The 19,559-nt window shown below is 39.7% G+C and overlaps 1 protein-coding gene across 4 annotated transcripts in view; it reads right to left on the bottom strand.

The window, feature by feature from the left end:
• The window catches only part of LOC137861127 (glypican-5-like), a 418,126-nt gene that overhangs the window by 83,279 nt on the left and 315,288 nt on the right, over positions 1-19,559 (bottom strand). For all 4 annotated transcript variants that reach the window (XM_068692225.1, XM_068692224.1, XM_068692222.1 and 1 more), the window contains one exon: positions 14,279-14,429. In XM_068692225.1, coding sequence (XP_068548326.1) covers positions 14,279-14,429 — 151 coding nt within the window. The remainder of the gene's footprint in view (positions 1-14,278; positions 14,430-19,559) is intronic.

Genomic DNA, 19,559 nt, shown 5'->3' with positions numbered 1-19,559 from the left:
AAGGGCACAGATATGGCCTGCTCCTGCAAATGAAAGAGGCCACTCCCAAAGAAGAGATTAGCAGGGGAAAGCCTTTTGTCTCAGAAGTTAATTGATGACCACATCCCAAATCTCAGTAATCAATGAGATGTGTGATGCATGAATAAAATAAAAGCAGAGAACCTGAACACTTGCTAGGGAAGAAATTTTATTTTTTTTTTACTATTTACCTTCTAAACTTGTTAGCATTTATCTAGTTTCAAACAGCTATGGCCAGTACGGAAAAGGGATCATTGCGAAGATTTAACGCTAAGGTTCTTCAAGGGAAACATATCAGAAGTAATCCCCACAAAAATCAATGCACATAACTGCAAAAAAGAAGGAAGAAGCCCTAAGCAAAGACATGCCTGTTCCAATGTTCAAGCCTTCTTTGTAGCATCAGTAAAATATAAACCAGGATTCTGTTTTTTAATAGTCTGCTGCTCTTTAAAAATTACAGTATTAAAGTAGTGTGTAGAATAGATAAGTCTGCTTAAAAAGAATACATAAAGAAGCAAGAGACTGATTACATAAAATAGAAGTAGTGATGGATTACATTGCCCTCATCAATATCAGCACAATGTAAAGGATTTGAAATCAATGGTTTGATTTTTAAAAAGATGCAGGGAGTTTGCACATGGCTAGTCACAAGTATTATACTTTACATAAATGCTTTACAAATGGTGACAGAGTAATTATAGTACTGGGAAATGGCTACTATCTCTCTGCTCTGCATTTTATAGACTAAATAGAAATTTCATGCATATTGGATACACTTGTGTTAGTTCAATTCATTTTTTCAATATCCTTTTATCAGGTGAGAATAATATAGATTCTAAATTACTATTCAAATGTTACCTCTATTTTATCATGAGTTACATTTTTAATAAAATGCAACTTTACTTGAAGCATACACAATGTTTGCATAACCTGTGGAAGAAAATTGTCCTCCAGGAATTTATAATTTTCTTATTTCTTACAAGACCTTCTTTTGGTATTTTGTGTAGATTGATGGTTTTTTAGTGCATTTATACAGATATAATAATATTTTCCACGGTTGCGTATTTGTTTCTTTAAAGAGCAGGCTTCTTCATAGTTTGCAATATATTTTCATACAGTTCGCAAAAACGTTTGTTATTTATATGCAGTTTAAAAATTTCATTTCAATTCTACTTTGATACAATACACTTCCAATTTTTGTTGTGACGCAGATTATGCAAATTTTCTTGACAAAGAGTACGCACACTGATTTTCAAGTAGGAAGTTCAGCTGACAGTACTTAGGCTTCTGCATTAAATCAAAAGAACTGTGATTTTTTACTCTCATGGCTGGACAGTGATGTCTCGTTTTTTGGGGATTAATGGGGAGACTCCCACCGGGCATTCCCTGGCGATGCATTTGGGTATGATACCGAACCGCTGTTGTGTCCCCATTAGTGTCACGCACCTGTTTCATTTACTGACAAGCTGTCAAGATCTGTTGAGATGTCACAGGACCTTGGAATATGATTAAAGCGCTTTTTTTGATTAAGCTCTTTCCAGTTCACGATATCCATGCGGCGTTTACGTCAAGTGAGTCAAAGCGTTCTAACACTCTGGAGACAGCAGCTTCCTGCCCAGCCGGGTAGCACTGCACATCCAGCAGTCACTGGGGACAAGAGCTGCTCACCCTCAGTCCCTGCCTTCAGCAGGATCTGACATGCTGCTCACAAGTGCAGGAGCCCCCTCCAAGCACAAAAGAAGCCAGCAGGAAGCAGGCTTTTCCAGGAAACCTCCACATTCCCCATCTCACCGGAGCAGGAGGCCCCAGGGGACACCACACACCAGGGAGTGTTCCCAGGGGCACAAGTGTCTGCATGTTTGAGCAAGAGAAGGAAAGAGAGAGGTCCCCGAGGACACGTGGGTGCAGTGGCTGGCCTTGGACAGGTGGGATTTCAGCAAAACTGCTGCTTTCCTGACCAGGCAACACTGTGCACACCCAGCGCTGCCGGGAGTAATGTCATGCCTGTGGTGGTGCCCATCAGTGGAGCTGCTCTGCAACTGCCTGGAGAGGCTTCCACATTCAAACTGAAAGTGGTTCGAAGGCATTGCTACACCCACAAGCCCTTGTTGATGCCCAACAAAAACAGACTGTGGAAAAACAGTCCCAGGCAGAGCCCAGCCCAATTTCATACCTCAGATGACACCTGGAGGGCTGGGGAGGCAGACCTGTGCTCACCACCACAAGGACAGTGGTGGCTCTGTCCTGGTGCCACTGGGGACAGCTGGGGTAGGCAGCAGCAGCCTTGCCTGCAGCCTGGACAAACGGACAGCCTAAGGAGAGCTGAACAGGAACGCCGTGTGCCCCCGGCTGATGGGAGGAGGAGCGGAGCAAAAAACTGGCCCTCAGGGGCAAGCCAAGAGACTTACAGGACTGATTCCCCCACCTACGTGCACTGGAAGGAACACAAGTTCAGCAGCTACCTACCAGAGCACCGCGTACAACCGACTACGTTCTGCACACCACAGGCTCAAAACAACACAGGCCCTAAGGTTTTACTGAAAAAAAAAAAAAAAAAAAAAAAAGTCTATGAAAAGAAACAGAAAAAACTAACTTTCAGTGAACCTGAGCGGTTGGTCGCTTTCAAAAATAATCATTTTCAAAATGTGCGAATGTGATTTGAATATTTCAATTCCCAGGACTATTATGCAAAGCCTTTTTATGATGAGTGATAAAAATGTTCCAGCTTGGCTACAATTATACTGAACTGTTGTAAGGGGATTCTGTAGCTAAACTTGAAGTGGGACAGCATCCCAGTTTTGACAGTGGGCTTTAGTCGCAATAGCTGATTTTGAGATGCTGCCATGAGCTCTGTAAATTACATAAACCAGGATATGAGCAAAAGACAGTGTCACTTCACCCAAACTCTTTAACTCTGCCATTTGCTGTGTGTTGGCACAGGCCAGGCCTCACCGTTGCCCTTCATCCTGAGCAGGAATTTTCCAGGCAGCCTCTCAAGCACAAGCACTGCTGCTGGGGGACACTGATGCACAGCATGGCTGCGGCTGCAGGATGTGACCCTTCAGTCATTGCTCAAATTTTGATCTTTTAAGTCAAAGGCAACATTCCCAGTTTACTGTGTCATAATTAGAGCAAACTCCACATCTCAGTGTGATTTTATTATTATTTTTCCTTTATTCCTTCTTCTGATTTCTATAATATAATGCTATTAAATCAAGAAGATTTTTTCTGCCTAGAAATATCGAAATAGCAAGCTTATTACATGGCTTTAAAAACTCTGATTTTTTTTTTTGTAGGTAGCAAAATATTCCAGCTTGAATCTGTATTTTCTCTTTTGTATTTAAAAAACAAAACAAAACAAACAAACAAACAAAAAAAACAACTCAAATTAATGTTCTTCCATTTGTATATGTAACCAAATGTTTCTGTTTTGGAAAATGATACCTTTTCAATCTCTCTCTCTCTTTTTTTTTTTTTTTTAGGATGAAAACTGCATTTCCCCCATCAGCTCTAATGCTTCCATTGTGTAGGAGATTTATCCTGATAGAGTTTAGCCCTGGGCGCTGTGCCTCCCCTAGCACGTTCAGGTTACTGCAAATGTTCTTTGTGCTGGCTTTAGTCGTAACAGCGTACAGCATGTGCTGCAGCAGTATACATATTTAAACAGGCTGTTCCTTTACAAGCACATGTTCAAAAGATTTTATCTAATCAAATTTTAAATAGGAAATTACTTGTCTGACTTCACATCAGAAAGCTATTCCTTTCCCTACTGCTCGAGATTGGATTATTAGGACTTCACTACTAAACGGTCAGCGGTGTGTCTGAGTCACCAGTCTTAATTTTGGGCTATAAATATCAGATGATGATTTATTACTTGGCAGTTTCAATACTGCAGTGGCAAACTCTCTTTAATCTCTTTAATTTGAGATGAATGGCAAACAGTTTTGAAAGCTGAGAATTTCTGAGGTTCTCTGTACAAATAATGGATAAGCCTTGGCTATGCACAACGTGGAATCTCACCCTCTTAATCAATTTATTTCAATGTTCCTACTTTCGAGGGATACAAAGGATTATTCAATCCCCATACTGATATAATCTTGCCTATCTTTGAATTAACTGCTAACTGTAGGCAACAATTCAATGGTAAATGGGCTGTAACTGGGATTTTGAGAATGTTTAATGATTTTTGCAGCTAAATTGAATGACATTTGAAAGAATAGTTATTACCCTCATAAGCTGTCTGGAGCATCACTTTGACATGCATGCTTTGTCTAGACTCCAGGTAAGAATTTACAATCTGCACAGTGCCAGAAATCATACTATCTACTTGTTCAAAAGGAGATATTTGCTCACTGGAACACACAGATATTGCTTTCACCTTTTCCAAAATGCTAATTGTGCTTCTTCTAAACAGTACCAGACTTCTGGGTCTCACCCATGTCTGGGGAGTGCTGCTACCCTGGCAGCCCAGGTAGATAAACCATGTTTAGATCAAGAAAACACATCCTCTCAGAATGCACTACAATAGGGAATGGACTTAAGTTTCACCAAAAAGAAGACTAATTTGCAGTAATTGACAGAAGTATTTATTTAGGAGGTAAACCTAATGAGTCAGAAGATACCTCAACAGGTAAAGAAAAAAATATCTGTTAATTTCAAAATATTATTTAATCGAATTTAAAGTTTGGTTGGTTCCTTATGGACATTTTATTTCAGAGGTATTTCAAAGTTGGCTTAACAAACTATTAGACATTCAGAGAAGAACAAGCACAATAGGGGGGCTAAGAGACTGATTAAAGAAGAAAGGCTAAACAATGTTAGAAAAACTGCATAAATACTCAAAGACAAGAAGAAAAGGAGAGAAACTTCTTTCTGATTGTGATATTCAGGAACCTGAACTAGAAATAGAAATGTTACTCAGGAAAAAAAAACAACAAAACAAACAAACACCCTTCTGACAGAAATATGCATAAGGGACAATTAATTCAATGAGGCAAATGGAGAAACTAGACCAAAACCAACATTATAAGAAGTGCTGTAGGATCCTGTATCCAGCTGGCTTTCCATCACTGCCAGCTATGATGAAGATCCTCAGTAATCCAAAATTTAGAGACTTCACCCTGTTTGCACAGATTCACTCTCCCCACTCCAGGATGTTCTATAGGAACAATCAGGTTTCTAGCTTCATTGTTCTGCAGTTCCTGGGTTTGGGATTAGCAGACGGCATTATGGCCTCCTTGAATCTGCACAATATCTGAATATGCCTGTGAAAGGTGTCAGCTGCCCTGTCTGTCCTGGGAAGTGTTAAATTTCAGGGAAATACTACCTGACTGCTATCAGGATAGATGGGCAGAAATAAATACTCTTAAATCCAGGAAACCAGAGACACTGGGGTAAATCAGATGCAAAATCACCTACTGAGGAACAATGTGTCTAATCTTTGAACTCTTTTCAAGGAAGGTATTTAACTACATGCAAGATCTTCAGCTGGTTTAAGTTATTATATGTACCTTCATCTCAAGTCAGCCAGAACTAGTCTCATAAATTCATGATCCTGTTCATACGTCACATACTTCAGCCTGAAGTTCTCTTTTCTTAGAGTAAAATGAATATAGCTCACAGTACATTTGTACTGTGCCCTCTGTTACTATGAAACTAAACTGTGCTTTCTTTCAGGGTATCGTTTTGATCCTAAATTTCTCAGCTGGTACGTTCTGATGGCATATCTGTTGGCTTCAGGCACCGCAGCACTCTTTTAAGGAGTATTATTGTACCTTAAAATGGACAATCAAGGAATATAAAACCTCTAAATGTATACCTGATGTATTCTAGGCATTTTCTCCTTAAAAGAAAACACAAAACACCCCCAAGAAACATTGGTTTAAGAGAGGAAGGGAGAAAAAACAAAGCACAGCAATTCCTTTCCTCCTTTAAAAGAACAGCAACCTCTTAGGCTTTCCTCATGAATCATAAAATAAGGCAAGGTGGCAGCAGGGAGAAACAGAAACGATTTCATTCGTCAGTGACTTCAAGTTCTATTTCCACTGCCAAACAGCTGCGCTATCTGCCTTTCACTTGTACGCAATGAGAGATGACAGGCTTTTTCTTCAAGACTTTAAGGTTGTGGTAGTTCCTAACCTTACCTTAACTAACCTGGAATAATTTACCTTTGGAATAGACAAGATCCTAGCTTTGCTTTTTCTGTCTACCTTCCTTGAAGAGAAGTATTATTTTTCCTCCAGATATCCCCAGGTGGGAATATGGCTTCTTACAGCTACAGTTCTGGATATTACCAAAACCCTAAAACAAAATAGCATGGCAAGTACCTCAAAAGAGGGAGTGAGGTTTAAGCAGTACAGCTGTTTCCTTTATTTAGTTCCTCATGCTCCTTCTCATTGGCATGCAAGGGCTGCAAGAGGAAGAAAGGCATGCCTGGCTGCAGCACGTGGGATGGCACTGACACTGCTGCCGCTGAGCTCTGATCAGTTAAGTGTTCCCCTGTGTGGGATGAAGGGATGAAGGCTAATCTGCAGGTGAAGAACGTTTTCCTTAGGCTTGCAGGATTGTTTTTTTTTTTTTAAACTTACAGCATAATGGCATTAGCATTTTAAATGGCACTTCCATTAAGTTATACGAGTTATCTATTTTGAAGTAATTTGAAGGACCTTTCATTGTTAACTCCTCTTAATTAATTTTGGCTTTATGGCGTTTGGGGGGCAAATTGCCTTAGCCTTCACATTTATCCCATCACCACTTGGCGTGACTGAGATATTACAGCTCTTAAGTGAATTTCTTGTCAGAAGGATCTAAATCACACAGCTCATGAGGCTCACCTGAGGAGGGTAGTTTTCATTCTCCATTTAGCTTGGCCTCTAAGCTCTGGGTGCTATTCTGGGGCTTGCAAATGACTGTTACAGAAACAGACACTACCAGCATGGGGTCAAAGTCTCTACCTGCAGACTGCTCTTGGCCTGCAGCAAGAAGTATGTTCTGCTCCATATGATTAGCAAGGCTATTTTTCTTGGAAGCCTGTCTTTCTTATACTTCTAGTCATCACATACTGAACTGCCTCTTTTCGTCCATGCTCTATGCAATCTGACTAGGCTGTTCCCATTGGTGATGTTTTTGTTTTAAGAAGTTCTTTTTATTAAAACGTGGGTGGGAATTCGGAAGTAAATCAGATCAGTTAGTTTTCAATTCAGGGCTGTTTTCAAAACTCATCTCAGAGAAGTACGTATGCATAGACTTGCTACTGTGGAAAGTAACTAGATAAAATACTGCTGACAAGGTTAGCAAAAATGTGCTGTAATAAGTGCTTTCATCGGACACATATTACTGGTAATATTTTTAATGGAAAGTTAGTAAAAGCATGTTACCCTTCAGTGATCTACAATGCAATCTCTGATGACTGCTTACACATAACTACTGCGAACAAGTAAGCTCCACATGTCTTTATCTCGAGCTCTCCGATGTTTAATTTCCCCTCACAGAACAGCACACATTGGAAGGCTTTATGCCCTAAGTAACTAAAATGACTTTTAATAAAACCCTTTTAAGGTACTAAAGTGATCAAAAATGTGCTGTGACTTACATTTCACTAGTGAAATGGTAAAACTACATTTCCCAAATTACCTTTTTATCTCTTTGAAGGCAGCAAAGGTGGCACCAAAGTTTTCCCGGAGTCACAGAGCTGGCACTCAGTCTGTCACTCCTCTAGCTGGCATTCTGATTAGCAGTAGGAAAAATTCCTACAGGGGACATGGTTATCTGGTCATGCACAACGAGATCTATATGCTCTGGCAAAAACTCCTGTCTTGTATGGATCTGAGCAGGCGAACCAGTGGCACTGAGGAAGTCTCTCACCCCAGTTCTAGGAGGAGAAACTTGAAGGAACCAAAATCCCTTTCATTTACACCTCAAACTGTCATGTAAATGTGAGGAAGGATTAAGAATGATTATACTTTTCTTCTCATATGCATTTCAGTTTAAATTATACTGTGTAATGAAGGAGACTAAAATGACACACAATACTTTATCTGAGTCAGTAGATTATAAAAGATTTAACAAAGATCTGGGACAGAGAAGTGGGAAAACCTTTTTTCTTTCTCCCCTCCAAATGCTCTCTCTTCCTATTCCCTTCTCAGGACCCCTCTCTGCTGCCTGCGGAGCCCATCTGCACAGGACGGAGCTGCCTGGGAAGTCACTGCCACCCAAAGCAATGCGTAGCAAAGTGTGCCCATGAGATAGCACTGCGATAGCACCACGTGTTCAAAGTGACGTGCCTCAATACCATATCCTATCCAGTTCACTCAGCATTAACCAAAATCTGTACTTCTCACCCTGACTATCCAGGTGCTTCTTTGTTTTTCTTTGTTTCCATGCCTCTTCCCAAACTCCATCTCTGCAACACACCTTAAAGTGGAAACTTTGCGGCTGTGGATCGATGCCCTGCTTCTCCCCACATGTGCCAAACACCCACTGACACGGCTCACGCTGCTGTAGGCAAAGGCCCATCTCTATCTACCATCTCTAATGACAAAAACACAGTACTGAAACTGCTGAGTTTTCTTAAAAATCCATCTTAAATGATAGCTTAAATTGTTATTATACTGTTTTGTGGATGGAATGAGGCATTTACGCTGAGAGCAATATATATAGGAATTTCTAGGATCTCTAAAAGCAAAGCTGGAGATAAAATGTCTCGCACAACAAAGGATGTAGAAAAACGGCCATGCAAGGCTGTGAGATGGGGATGAGGCACGACAGGAAGATTTCTCTAGGCAGGAGGATGGAAGACGCTGAAAATGCCATATTTCTGCAAGCTAGGATCATCTGTGAAGGGAGTGAAGATGCATGGTGATGAGAACTTGATGAGCATGGCTGACTGCCAGCAGATATTATGATCTCAGAATATTGATGTTTTGTACTAATAATTACAAAATCAGCAGCTGTACAATTACATATTTGGATAAATACAAGTGTAAGTGCATCCTGTAACATGGTGAATGGAAATAATGCATGATTAAAATGACAGCTCATACAGTAATATTTATGCCCAGAAAAGACAAAGAAATAGGGATAACGAGAACGTAATAAAGGGTAAAATAATCTTGACAGTCAAAAAGAAAAAACAAACTCATAATGAACACATTCCTGAGCAAAGAGAAGAATACAGAGACTTTCCATAGCTGTTGAGAGCAGATACATATCAGACAGAAAACATCAAGAAAAAAGAAGTTTTGTCTACACTTAAAAAAGGACAAAAAACAACCCTACTCTTATGACCTGAAGAAAAGATCTACAATTAGGATAATCTCTTTTGTTACTCTACCTAGAGCAGTAAGATACACTAAAGATATGAATTGTCTAAATAGCCATGAATAAAGCCAGGGGCTGGTACCACATAATCTAAATGTGCTAACAAAGTAAATTTGTTCTAGGATGCCACTTGAGCACTGAAATGGGAGAAGCAGCAGGATGTTCTACTGAGAGATGTTTAAAATTGGAGAATACTTACGAAAGGGAGGGACCTTCATGAAGGAATTAGAAATACAGAATAAAATTTTTATTGGGATTACATAAGCATTTGGCAAAAATTCTCGGTAATAAAGAGCATTTGACACATAGCCATTTTCAAAGTCTGCCTGGGGTGTCATACGATGTGTTTGTTTATTGCATGCCTGCACTGACAGATATGTTTTGAAAGGACTGTTGAAAATCTGCTGTGCCTAAGGGTCAGTGCTGGTCAGGCACTTCTTGTTATTTCCTGGAAGCTCATTGCTTTTAGGATGGGGACACACAAAAAGCTCATCTCTGTGTGGAGCACACAGCCTGCCAGGAGAAAGGTAAATCCCTGCCTCTGTTTCCCAAAGATCTGAAACTTCAAGGCATTTCACAAGGGGTGTATTTAGCATATGCCTTTCTGAGAGCTGAGATTTTTTTTTCCCAGAGATAGATGATACCCATGGAGGAGCAAGGGTGAATTTGATGCTAAGACTGCAATTTGTGCATATCAGACTTCTGGCTTTTCTTATTCTGTTCAATGGAGAATGGACCCAAGGACAAACGAAAACAGATGTCCTCCTTAACCTGTGCTGTTTGTCTGCCTTGCCAGCATGTGGACAGCTGTAGTCCCACACTCGCTAAATCTCCTGTGACTTTTCACAACATTATTTCAGGCTTCTCTAGAACGAAGATTGGATCAATTTCTGTCTTACCAGATACGTGAAACAAACAGAATCATCTAAAGTACAAGCTAGCTGAGCAAGCCTCCTGATACCTGTGTCCTCCCTATCTGCAGACAGGTATGCATATACAGCCATGCCAAGAAGCAGTTTCAACACAAGCTTTCTTTGACATAACGCTCTGCAACTTTCACAGGGCTCTTTTTAACAGAGCTCTATTAAGGTGACTTTGGGCTTGTGCTAAACCACATCCCTGCCTGTGGTCTAACCATTTCTTCTAAACTTTGTTTCATGGAAAATCACCAGACAATTTCCCTGAACAGAGGTCTATTGTTGGTAGTCACTGCCTGGATCAGGTCTCATGACAACGCACAGCTGTGCAGCACAGCTGGGAATGGGAAATCCCCTGCACTAGCTTCCTTCCCACTTTTCACTGAACAGACCAAAGCATTTCTTTTCCTTTCCTCTAAACAGAGGAGAGGCAGGATACAATGTGAATGTGTCTCTGTTCCACCTTTTCATAAACTGCAGGATGCTAATCCCTCTCCTAGTAAACACTTCAACGGCTTGCTCCTTCAGGGCGCTGAGCCATCCTTGCTCTTCACACCACCAAGCACCCGTCACAGTCCAGTAAGGATTTAAGAATAAGCCTTACATCATTCTGTGACTCCTTTTGTGATGAAGTTCACACAGGACTGCGCTTACATGATCACACACTGCTAATTCAGACTGAGATACTGCTTTGCACTTCTGCCTAGAAACCTGCAGTACTGAAGCAGTCCAAATTGCAGAGCAACTTCCCCATCCGTGTTCGAGATTTCTATGGCTTGCTTTCCTCTTCTTAAATCTCTCCTAGCAAAGCTTTGTTCAAAGATGATTAACAGATGTTGTCATTAAAAGGTTGGTACTTGCCAACAAAAACCACATGGATCTGCTTGAGAAACATTGCTGTTTCGACAGCTTTCCCCAAGAAGGGATAGTTGTGGTAATTGGTAAGGCCTGAAAGAATATGACATGCTAAAATACCTTCTACCATACAAACTGTCCCGAGACAGCTGGTTTCTTGAGAATTTGTCTTTGTATAAGATCATTTGGATAAACACATGTGATACAGAATAGATAATTAAGCACATTAGTATTGCAAGAATAAGTGGTGGTCCTTTTATTTGATAACAATGAATTTGTCTAGGAAAGACTTACTTGTAACAAAAGCAAACAAAAAGCACGAAGTAATAGGTACATATCTGAACTGAAGACATAAACTGCAGACTGATACGCAGAAACAATTCTTGAAGGCTAGGTGATAAACCAAAAGGATAGGATTTTAATATCCATTGCAAGATGAGCTGAAATACAGAGACGGCAAACACCTCACCCCACCAAAAAGGAGGGGGGAGATACTTGCAAAGAGCCTGGCTGAAATGTACAAGCACAGAACCACTTCTCTCTTTAGCTACCTGCTAGACAGTGAAATATAAAGCCTACAAGGCAGACTCTCTATCAGCTATTTGGAAAAAAATAATTGGGGAGATGGGAATGTACCCTGTCCAGGGGGGTCTTTTAACAGTTCTGAACTAAAATGTTTTGCAGACGGCAGCCTGGATACTGGTAAAACTCCTAGCAAGTGTCAAAGAAAAGGTAAATTTTTTTTTGGAAGGTGGAAAGGAGTAAGTGTTCAGTATGTTTTCAGAAAATATTTAAAACCATTCCAAATCATTTGAAATGCTCAAAGCAGGATGCTGAACACATAAACTGTAAATCTCATTTTCATATAGGTTTCAAATAAATGACAGATGCAGTATGTTTTTACTAGATTCTAAATTGAGTATTTTAGAGGTTGATAGTTAAACCATTTTCTCTCTTTTCTCTTTTCCATGAACGTGTTGTTAAATACATGACTGCTCTGCCGAAAAGCCTATATTTTGAGAGGGTTTCTATTCCTTTCTTATTGCTTTTGTTCTACCATGTGACTGCAAGCTACAACATTCGCTGATGAGATTGGTGGCACTCTACAGCTACTATTTACGTCTCATCCAAACCTGCTGTAGCCAGTAAGAATATTCCCACTGATTTTATGTAGTTTCAAATCAGAGTTTTACTTCTGATTTAGCTTTAGATTCAATTGATGTCTCTATTTACTGTGCACTTCACGCGAGCAAGGAACAGTCAATGCTGTCATGTTCCTCTTCCACAAAATAATGGTCAGATGCAATTGTCAGGTTTTAAGTTTAGGAAATACAACACATCCACAGGCTGTACAATTAGAAACATCATCTTACGGACATGCAGCAAGAGGAAATACAACTAATGAGATGTTTGTTTATTTCTTTAACATTCTATTAGAGCAAAGAATCTCTATAATGAGATTATTCCGTTTTATCTCTTAATTGTATCCAGATATGCCAAACATATTTACTGCTAGTGGCTTGTATGCAGTACAATATTTTAAAGCTAATTATGAAACAGCAGTACTATCGTCACATGATAAAATACTTATTTTTACTGTTATGAATCAATACCATTTTCTAAAATTAATTGTAATTACTTTTAAAATTGGAAATAAACCCTGCTAACTCTGAAACAGCTAGGCATATAATTCTTCTAAATCCAGGATGATATCAACATAGAATATTTTATTTAAATAGACTGGAAAAAAAAAAAAAAGTAAAAAAAGACATTATGCAGTTCCTATATTTGCCATTACTAAAGCCAGCTGTAAGTCCAGTCTTGAAAGTTTTCAAGTTTTTATTTTTGAACATCTGAAATCTGCCATTGTGTGTGTAAACATGCATACACATCCTCCCAAAACACTGTATGAATAGTGTAATTGTTCACTGAAGAGTAGTTAGCACCTGGCTTTTGTTTGTATTATGCCATGTAGCGAGGGAAGCATATTACTTATAGTATTTACACTCACAAATCTCCAGGGCCCAAAAGATCTAGTGGTCTTTTAATTGCTTACACATATAATATAACAAACAATGAAAAAATGCTAAGCAAATAATTATAAAATAACATTGTATCAAAGTTCTTCTGTTCAAAATCATGGGTGAGTAGATGGTGAAAATCTCAACTTTATCTGTTAGTCAAAATTACTTATTTAAAAAAAAAAATACTGTTCCTGTGTGGTAAGACATCGTGTATCTTGATTATACAGATCAACAACACAAATCACATTTCAGGTATTTTTAATCTGATAGCAAACTAAAATTAACGCCTTGCAGATATTTCAAACTACATGTTTAAGCTCAGTTTTCCTGAAGAAATATTCATAATACAAACAAACAAAGTCCTGAAGTCCCTATCTGAATATGGGATACCTTTTCTGACTCTCAATGAAGTGGTAAAGGACAAGAAAGAGGCACTTGGTCACCTCTACTGAATGCAGCAGCAGTTTAAAACTTAGCTGAGTTCCATCCCATCTTAATGTGTGCTAATGTGTTTTATTCTAGTAAGGACTTAACTACCTATTAAATTGTCAGTATTTTGGTGGAAGTTAAGTTAGATTCCACGCTTGATGACATATCAGTCAAGTAATGAATAAACAACATGAATAAATACTGCAGAATGCATATCTGGGAATATCAAGAAATGTTATATCAGGATTATCTTTATCCAGCAACCCACTTTTGCAAAAAACAATACATGAGGTATTTTTTCAAGAATACGTACCTTCAGCAAAACTCGGAAGCATCCTTTAGTATCATTATGCAACCGATAAATATTTATGTTAACACTCAACACAGTCTGTAAGGACATTAATTTTCTATTTATTTGAAGAGCCTGCATTATCTAGGAAAACTCTTCCAGTATTTCTGTGAGCTAGATTTTCTTGCAGATTATTATTCACTCTAAATTTAAGTCTTTTATCTGCAATGCCAAGTGTTAAATTATGTTGGGTTACTGTCTGGATCATTCTATTTTAACTGCAGCTCTTCACAGATTAAGATTTGAATCCTTTGAATTCAGTAGGATTTTGACAGTAACTCAAGCAGTGCAAGTCTTAGCTCTGTCCACCTAATTGTGACATTCATGAATTTCTAAGCTCTGTGTGTGTCTATAGAAAGAGTATTTACCTGCTGTGTGAATCCTGTCACCGGATCCTTGACAGCCATCCTCATCATCGCAGTCCCCACTTGCCTCCATTTCTTCACTTCTTCCACCCCCGCTGCCAGCATCCCGGGAAGCCCATCTTTCCAGTTTTAATTTTGCCTTCTCAGCATCCAGCTAAAAAGGAAAAAGCAGAAAACCAACAACGGTCAGAATATTTACACAGCTCCTATCTCTGTTGACCAAGCTGGGTTTATAAAGCAACAAGCACTTTCACATAGTCTCCAGAACTGCTCCTCAGGTTGGAGAAGATGTCTAGCAGGGACATCCTTGCATTCGGGAGCTAAAGACCATACCATCAAAATTTCTCCACCACACATGACCAGTAACACCTAACGTCAAACTTTTCATTGAAAACACCGTATCACCCAGTATCATCACAGGGAGGGCTGGACCTGTAGGCCACAGTCTTGAGATCATTGTTTAATGGTGTTATCAGCTGCCACGTCTGAGTACTTTTTTACAATTCAAGACCACAGTATAACCTGGCTACTGTATTTGCTAATTTTCATTATGGGTTTGGTCAGTTGGAAAACTTGGCCTTTGAATACGATTTTTAAGATGCTCTCATTTAAGATGCCTGTATGAACTGTTAAGTTGTTCATTAAATTTCACTTGAAATCTATGTTTTGAACAGACTACAGAATAAGAAAGCTATAAATCTGAACGTAAATCTGGGTCACACTTACTACAACAATGTATTTACTTCCCACACTCATCTTTTTGATCTTTGGATATTTTCTCTCCCTCGGTCACTACAAACAGTTGCCTATTATCAGTGCTGTGGGAACAAAAGGATTTTTCATTTCATTGGTAGTTCTGAAACATGAAAAATACTATTCCATTTACAGTCAGTCTACATCCAACCTACCCAAGAAACAGCAACACCAACACTACTTGGGAAGAAATGAATCGACTGGCTTAGTCTAATACATTTTATTACATGGTGGTAGTCAAGGAAGGACAATTCAGAGGATGCCTTGAACCTGTCCCCCACACCTGAGAAGAGCACCTGTTTGCTGAGCTATGTGGGACCTCTCCTGCTGGCACAGTGCCCTTTTTGTACCAAACTTCAGCATTTGCTGATGCAAAAGCCAGAACCAAGGTGCTTCACGTTCCTTGGTGGAAAGCAGCCTGTGCTTGTGGCAGTTCCATCAGAAGATGGAACAGCTTCTGCAGAGGACAACCTCAAGAGCTAGGCTTTCCCTACAGCTCAGCGACAAGGGAATGCCCTAACTTGGACTGTTTTTTTTCACAACCTGGCTAAGCCACCACCACTACTATTAAGTTTCCATTCCCCATGCGTCCTTCTCTCATTTTGTGAGCAATTACCAATTCCTTTTCTCCGTCTTGCTGAGATTTACACTGGGGACATTGGCTTTGATTTCAAGTGACTAAAACATCCATTCCAGTATTTTGGATCACTCCCTTCACTTAGCTGAAACTCAAACTCCAAAGTATATGAACATTGTTTTAAACAGCAGCAGCTTGTTTGTCTCCTTCTCAGAGTTACAAAAACCTTGTTTGCATTAGCTCTGCCCATACAGTATGATGAGGTATGATTAAAACCTCTCATTCAGTTACATGAAAATATTTTACCAAATGGAAAGACTTTGTAACGCTTCTCAAAGTTGGTCACATTCTGGAGCCATCCAATAGCCTCCACCACATGTATCTTCCCCCCAAAGTATCGCAGATTCATTTCAGGCTTTGTGATCTGCTTTAGCCTAGAGGACTGTGATTATCCTTGGTGCTGAGTGAAATGTATTTTCAAATGTAGCTTTGAAGATTCAAGCAGTTTTCACACTAAAAAGGAGGTGAGCTGGGAGCTGGGGGAGGAACTGGAGCACAGGGCTAATACCGCCGTGTTAACTGGGTTGAACGGATGACAACAAATGCAGCAATTCCTCCGCAGTGGGAGGCTTTTTGTGGTAGCCTCCTTCTTCTTCTGACGCTGCGAGCTGCCATCCTCCTCACTGGGGCTGACGAAGGCTTGGATCAGCGCAGCAGAGACCCTGTCCTGTGGAGCAGCAGACGCCAACTCCTATATGGCAGAACTCCAGGATTTTTCCACCTTTTCACTGCAGGGTCTGTTTGCTCATTCTGAAAACACAAATGACTTCACACTGCAGTGGCAAGATCTGTAAGTGGGAGGAGAGAGTATGGACTCTAGTGGGGAAGAGCATCAAACACTGTCTAATTGTTACCGCCTGGCTCTTTGTTAAAAACAAGCTGCCTAATGTTGAGCCTTGGTATTCTAAGGCATAAAGGCTGATGTCATGGCAATACAAAACAACATTTTGTTAAACAATTGGAAAAATTTGCCTATGAGGGAGAAAGATAACTCAGTTCTTTCATAGATTTATTGTGTCCTGACCATATTAGAGAAGACTCATTCATTCTTAGTTATAATGCCTCAGAATGAAAAGAAATGGCTAAGTGGTGAACAGAACGGATGCAAAATTTAATAAAGGCTTTTAATGATTGTTTGCCAGTCAAAGCAGAAATGTTTATTGCCTGTTAAGGCAATCATTCTTTTCGAAAATTTGATTTCATTCAGTGTTCATGGCGCAATCCTGACCCCTGCTCAAAACAAGTAAATAGTCAAATCAAGTGTGCACCACTCTTGGAAAAAGACCAAGAAACCAGTTAGCTTTGCGACATGGTGCACTGCAAAGTTTTACTGGCTTCTGGGTTCTTCAGGCTTTCACGACAATAAGATTAAACATAGCCCAGATCTGCATCTCCTGGTCATATTACTCAAACTTCACCCTGCTCTTTCTAGGCTGGCCAGCACAGAGGCGCTGTTACACAGAACCCTTACAGGGAAGCTCAACATTACAACTTAGTTCAAGCTCAGGTGCAACCTACCTACCTTTTTCCCCTTGTATTTCTCAACTTTTGACCTGTGGCTACCATTCACCAAGAGCAATGAACCAGAGCCCAACTCTGTGCACACATACTGGCTTATCTGTAATTAAACTCATTCCAGGAGATGAAGTAGTGCCACTGCATTAGTTAGGAATGCTCATCCCTCGGACACTGCCACATGACTTCAGTGAGAGCTGTTTTAGTGCAATATCAAAGCGCATGCTAGTATTTCTCCTTCATCTTTTCCAAGAATCACAGACACCTTTCTCAAAGGCCTGAGACTGCACTGAAATAGCACAGTGCATCAGGATGGTACACGGTGCTGGAGCTTTAGAAGAAGCGTCACAACAGAAAAACAACATCCTTAATATTTCTAAAGCTCTGGTAAGTCCAGAAGGTGGGTGTAGGCAGGGCATATCCCTAATTTTTTGCAGCACCATTTGAGGCCTCTTCAGAGACAGCCATGACCTGCCCAAACGTCCCAACAATGCTCCTGGCTGCAGGCACCAACCCCAGAACTCCCGGATTCTGCCCAGAGTGCTGGAGAGCAAACAAGTCCTTTCCCCATGCAGAAAGGCAGAGCTCAGAGACTGGAGTCTGTAATGGCATTTATATTATTAAAAACTACTCTTAAACAAGCCTGATTTTGCCAGCTTGTACTCCGCCTGCTGATGCATGATGCACTCCAGCCATATGTGGTGGCTCTGCACAGCAGGTCCAGCCTGGGATTGCACTGTCCTGATGCTGAGAATTGACACATAGCTTAAATAATTGCAGTGGATTTCAAGTCAGGCATTGGTGTTTGTGTCTTTACCTTCAAAAAGCAGAGGGTATTTGCTGCTTGTGATTTCAGAAGATACTGGAATCTTAACAGCTTAAAAATTAAGTCATCAAGTTTTTGCCTCATCTAAAAGACGATACTTTTTACTCATGAAAAGCTTATGTAAATAGCTCAAAAACTGAAAAATGACTCAGATCAGGAATCTTCCCAGCTGCAGCAGGCTTTGGATCAGCTTCATAACCCTCTAAAGGGTTTTTGAGAAACTCTACAGTCTTTCTGTGGAAAGGCTTTAGTATCTGTTTTTGATTCAGTTGAAGGGTAAAAATCCCATATTACTGTTCTGCTCTGAGTCAGACACAGATGACTGTGCTGATGCATTTTACTGATTCCAGCAAAGGTTCCAACCTTAAATTATGTTAAAAAACACCAACATTCTGCTGACATCAGTTTTATGGAGAAGAAAGAAATGATATAAGCATGGCTGCTGTCTTCCTCCCCTGTTAGTCCTTGATGAAGTAGCACACAAAGTCCTTCAGACTTCATCAAAGATTACGTGCCATGCAACCGCTGAGCTTCCTAATATGAGCCTAATCCTAATTCTCATTCTGGATCTTTGAGCACAGATGTGTTAGAAAATAAATTTGTGGTCATGCTTTTTCCTGAAGGTATGTTCCAGATGAATACTTCCACGCATTAATTAAATAATAGCTCTTTAGCTCTGTGAGGGCTATTTGATAAAACTGTCAATTTTAATCAATTTCATTGATGAGTCTATTTTCTGAGAGATCATATCTGCACATGTATCTGAAGGGACTGCTCTAAGCTGTAGGATAATACCAATTTCAGCAGAAAATAGATTTTGAAATTACATTTTGCACCATAGTTTTAAGCTTTTCAGGTCAGCAAACACAGCAATGAAAATGTAAGAGAAAGCATTTTTTGAATGAAGCCACTTAAAAGTTGTGTGCTTGGAATATTCAGAAACAAATCCCATATAATAACTGCTTCCTGAGGAATTTGTTAATTAATTTCCTGTATGACAGATTTCGGTTTGGATGCTTTTCCTCTCTGAAAAGTCATTTTTGAGGTGAAATCTAACTTCTGTTCACTTCTCATGTGAGCACACATATCTGGACTTGCTGTTGTTCCCAGAGATCAAAAAATGACTTACTATATAATGAGTTTAGAAATTGTAAGATAAGCTTGATCTTTTTTCAAGATAGTTGCAAGTAGCTGTCTTCTAAAAAGTATTTTAGTGACATAAAAACGATTTGCAGAGACAAAGCATTTTGCCATCTTCTGCCCAAATAATGCACAAAGCCTAATCTTGAAGAGTAATAAATAAATGACTCAATCCTTCCATTCATTTTTTTCTTCAAAAATAAAACTAAAAATCCTTTCTAAACCATTATTAGGTCAGAAATGACTACAACTGAAAAAGACAATGCTCCTTTGTTTTTCATCCATTATACATATTTTTTGTTAGGGACTGACATATTGCTTTAGGCATAAAGCTGCATTTTACTGGTGTCTTGTGACTGAGCAGATGTTCTGTCATTTCACAAAACAATAGCAACATAACAAATTTTAGACAT

Source organism: Anas acuta, chromosome 9 (genome assembly GCF_963932015.1).
Source record: "Anas acuta chromosome 9, bAnaAcu1.1, whole genome shotgun sequence".
NCBI classification, from domain to species: domain Eukaryota; kingdom Metazoa; phylum Chordata; class Aves; order Anseriformes; family Anatidae; genus Anas; species Anas acuta.
The sequence above is the reverse complement of the archived record's forward strand: the minus strand, read 5'-3'. Positions and strand labels throughout refer to the sequence as shown.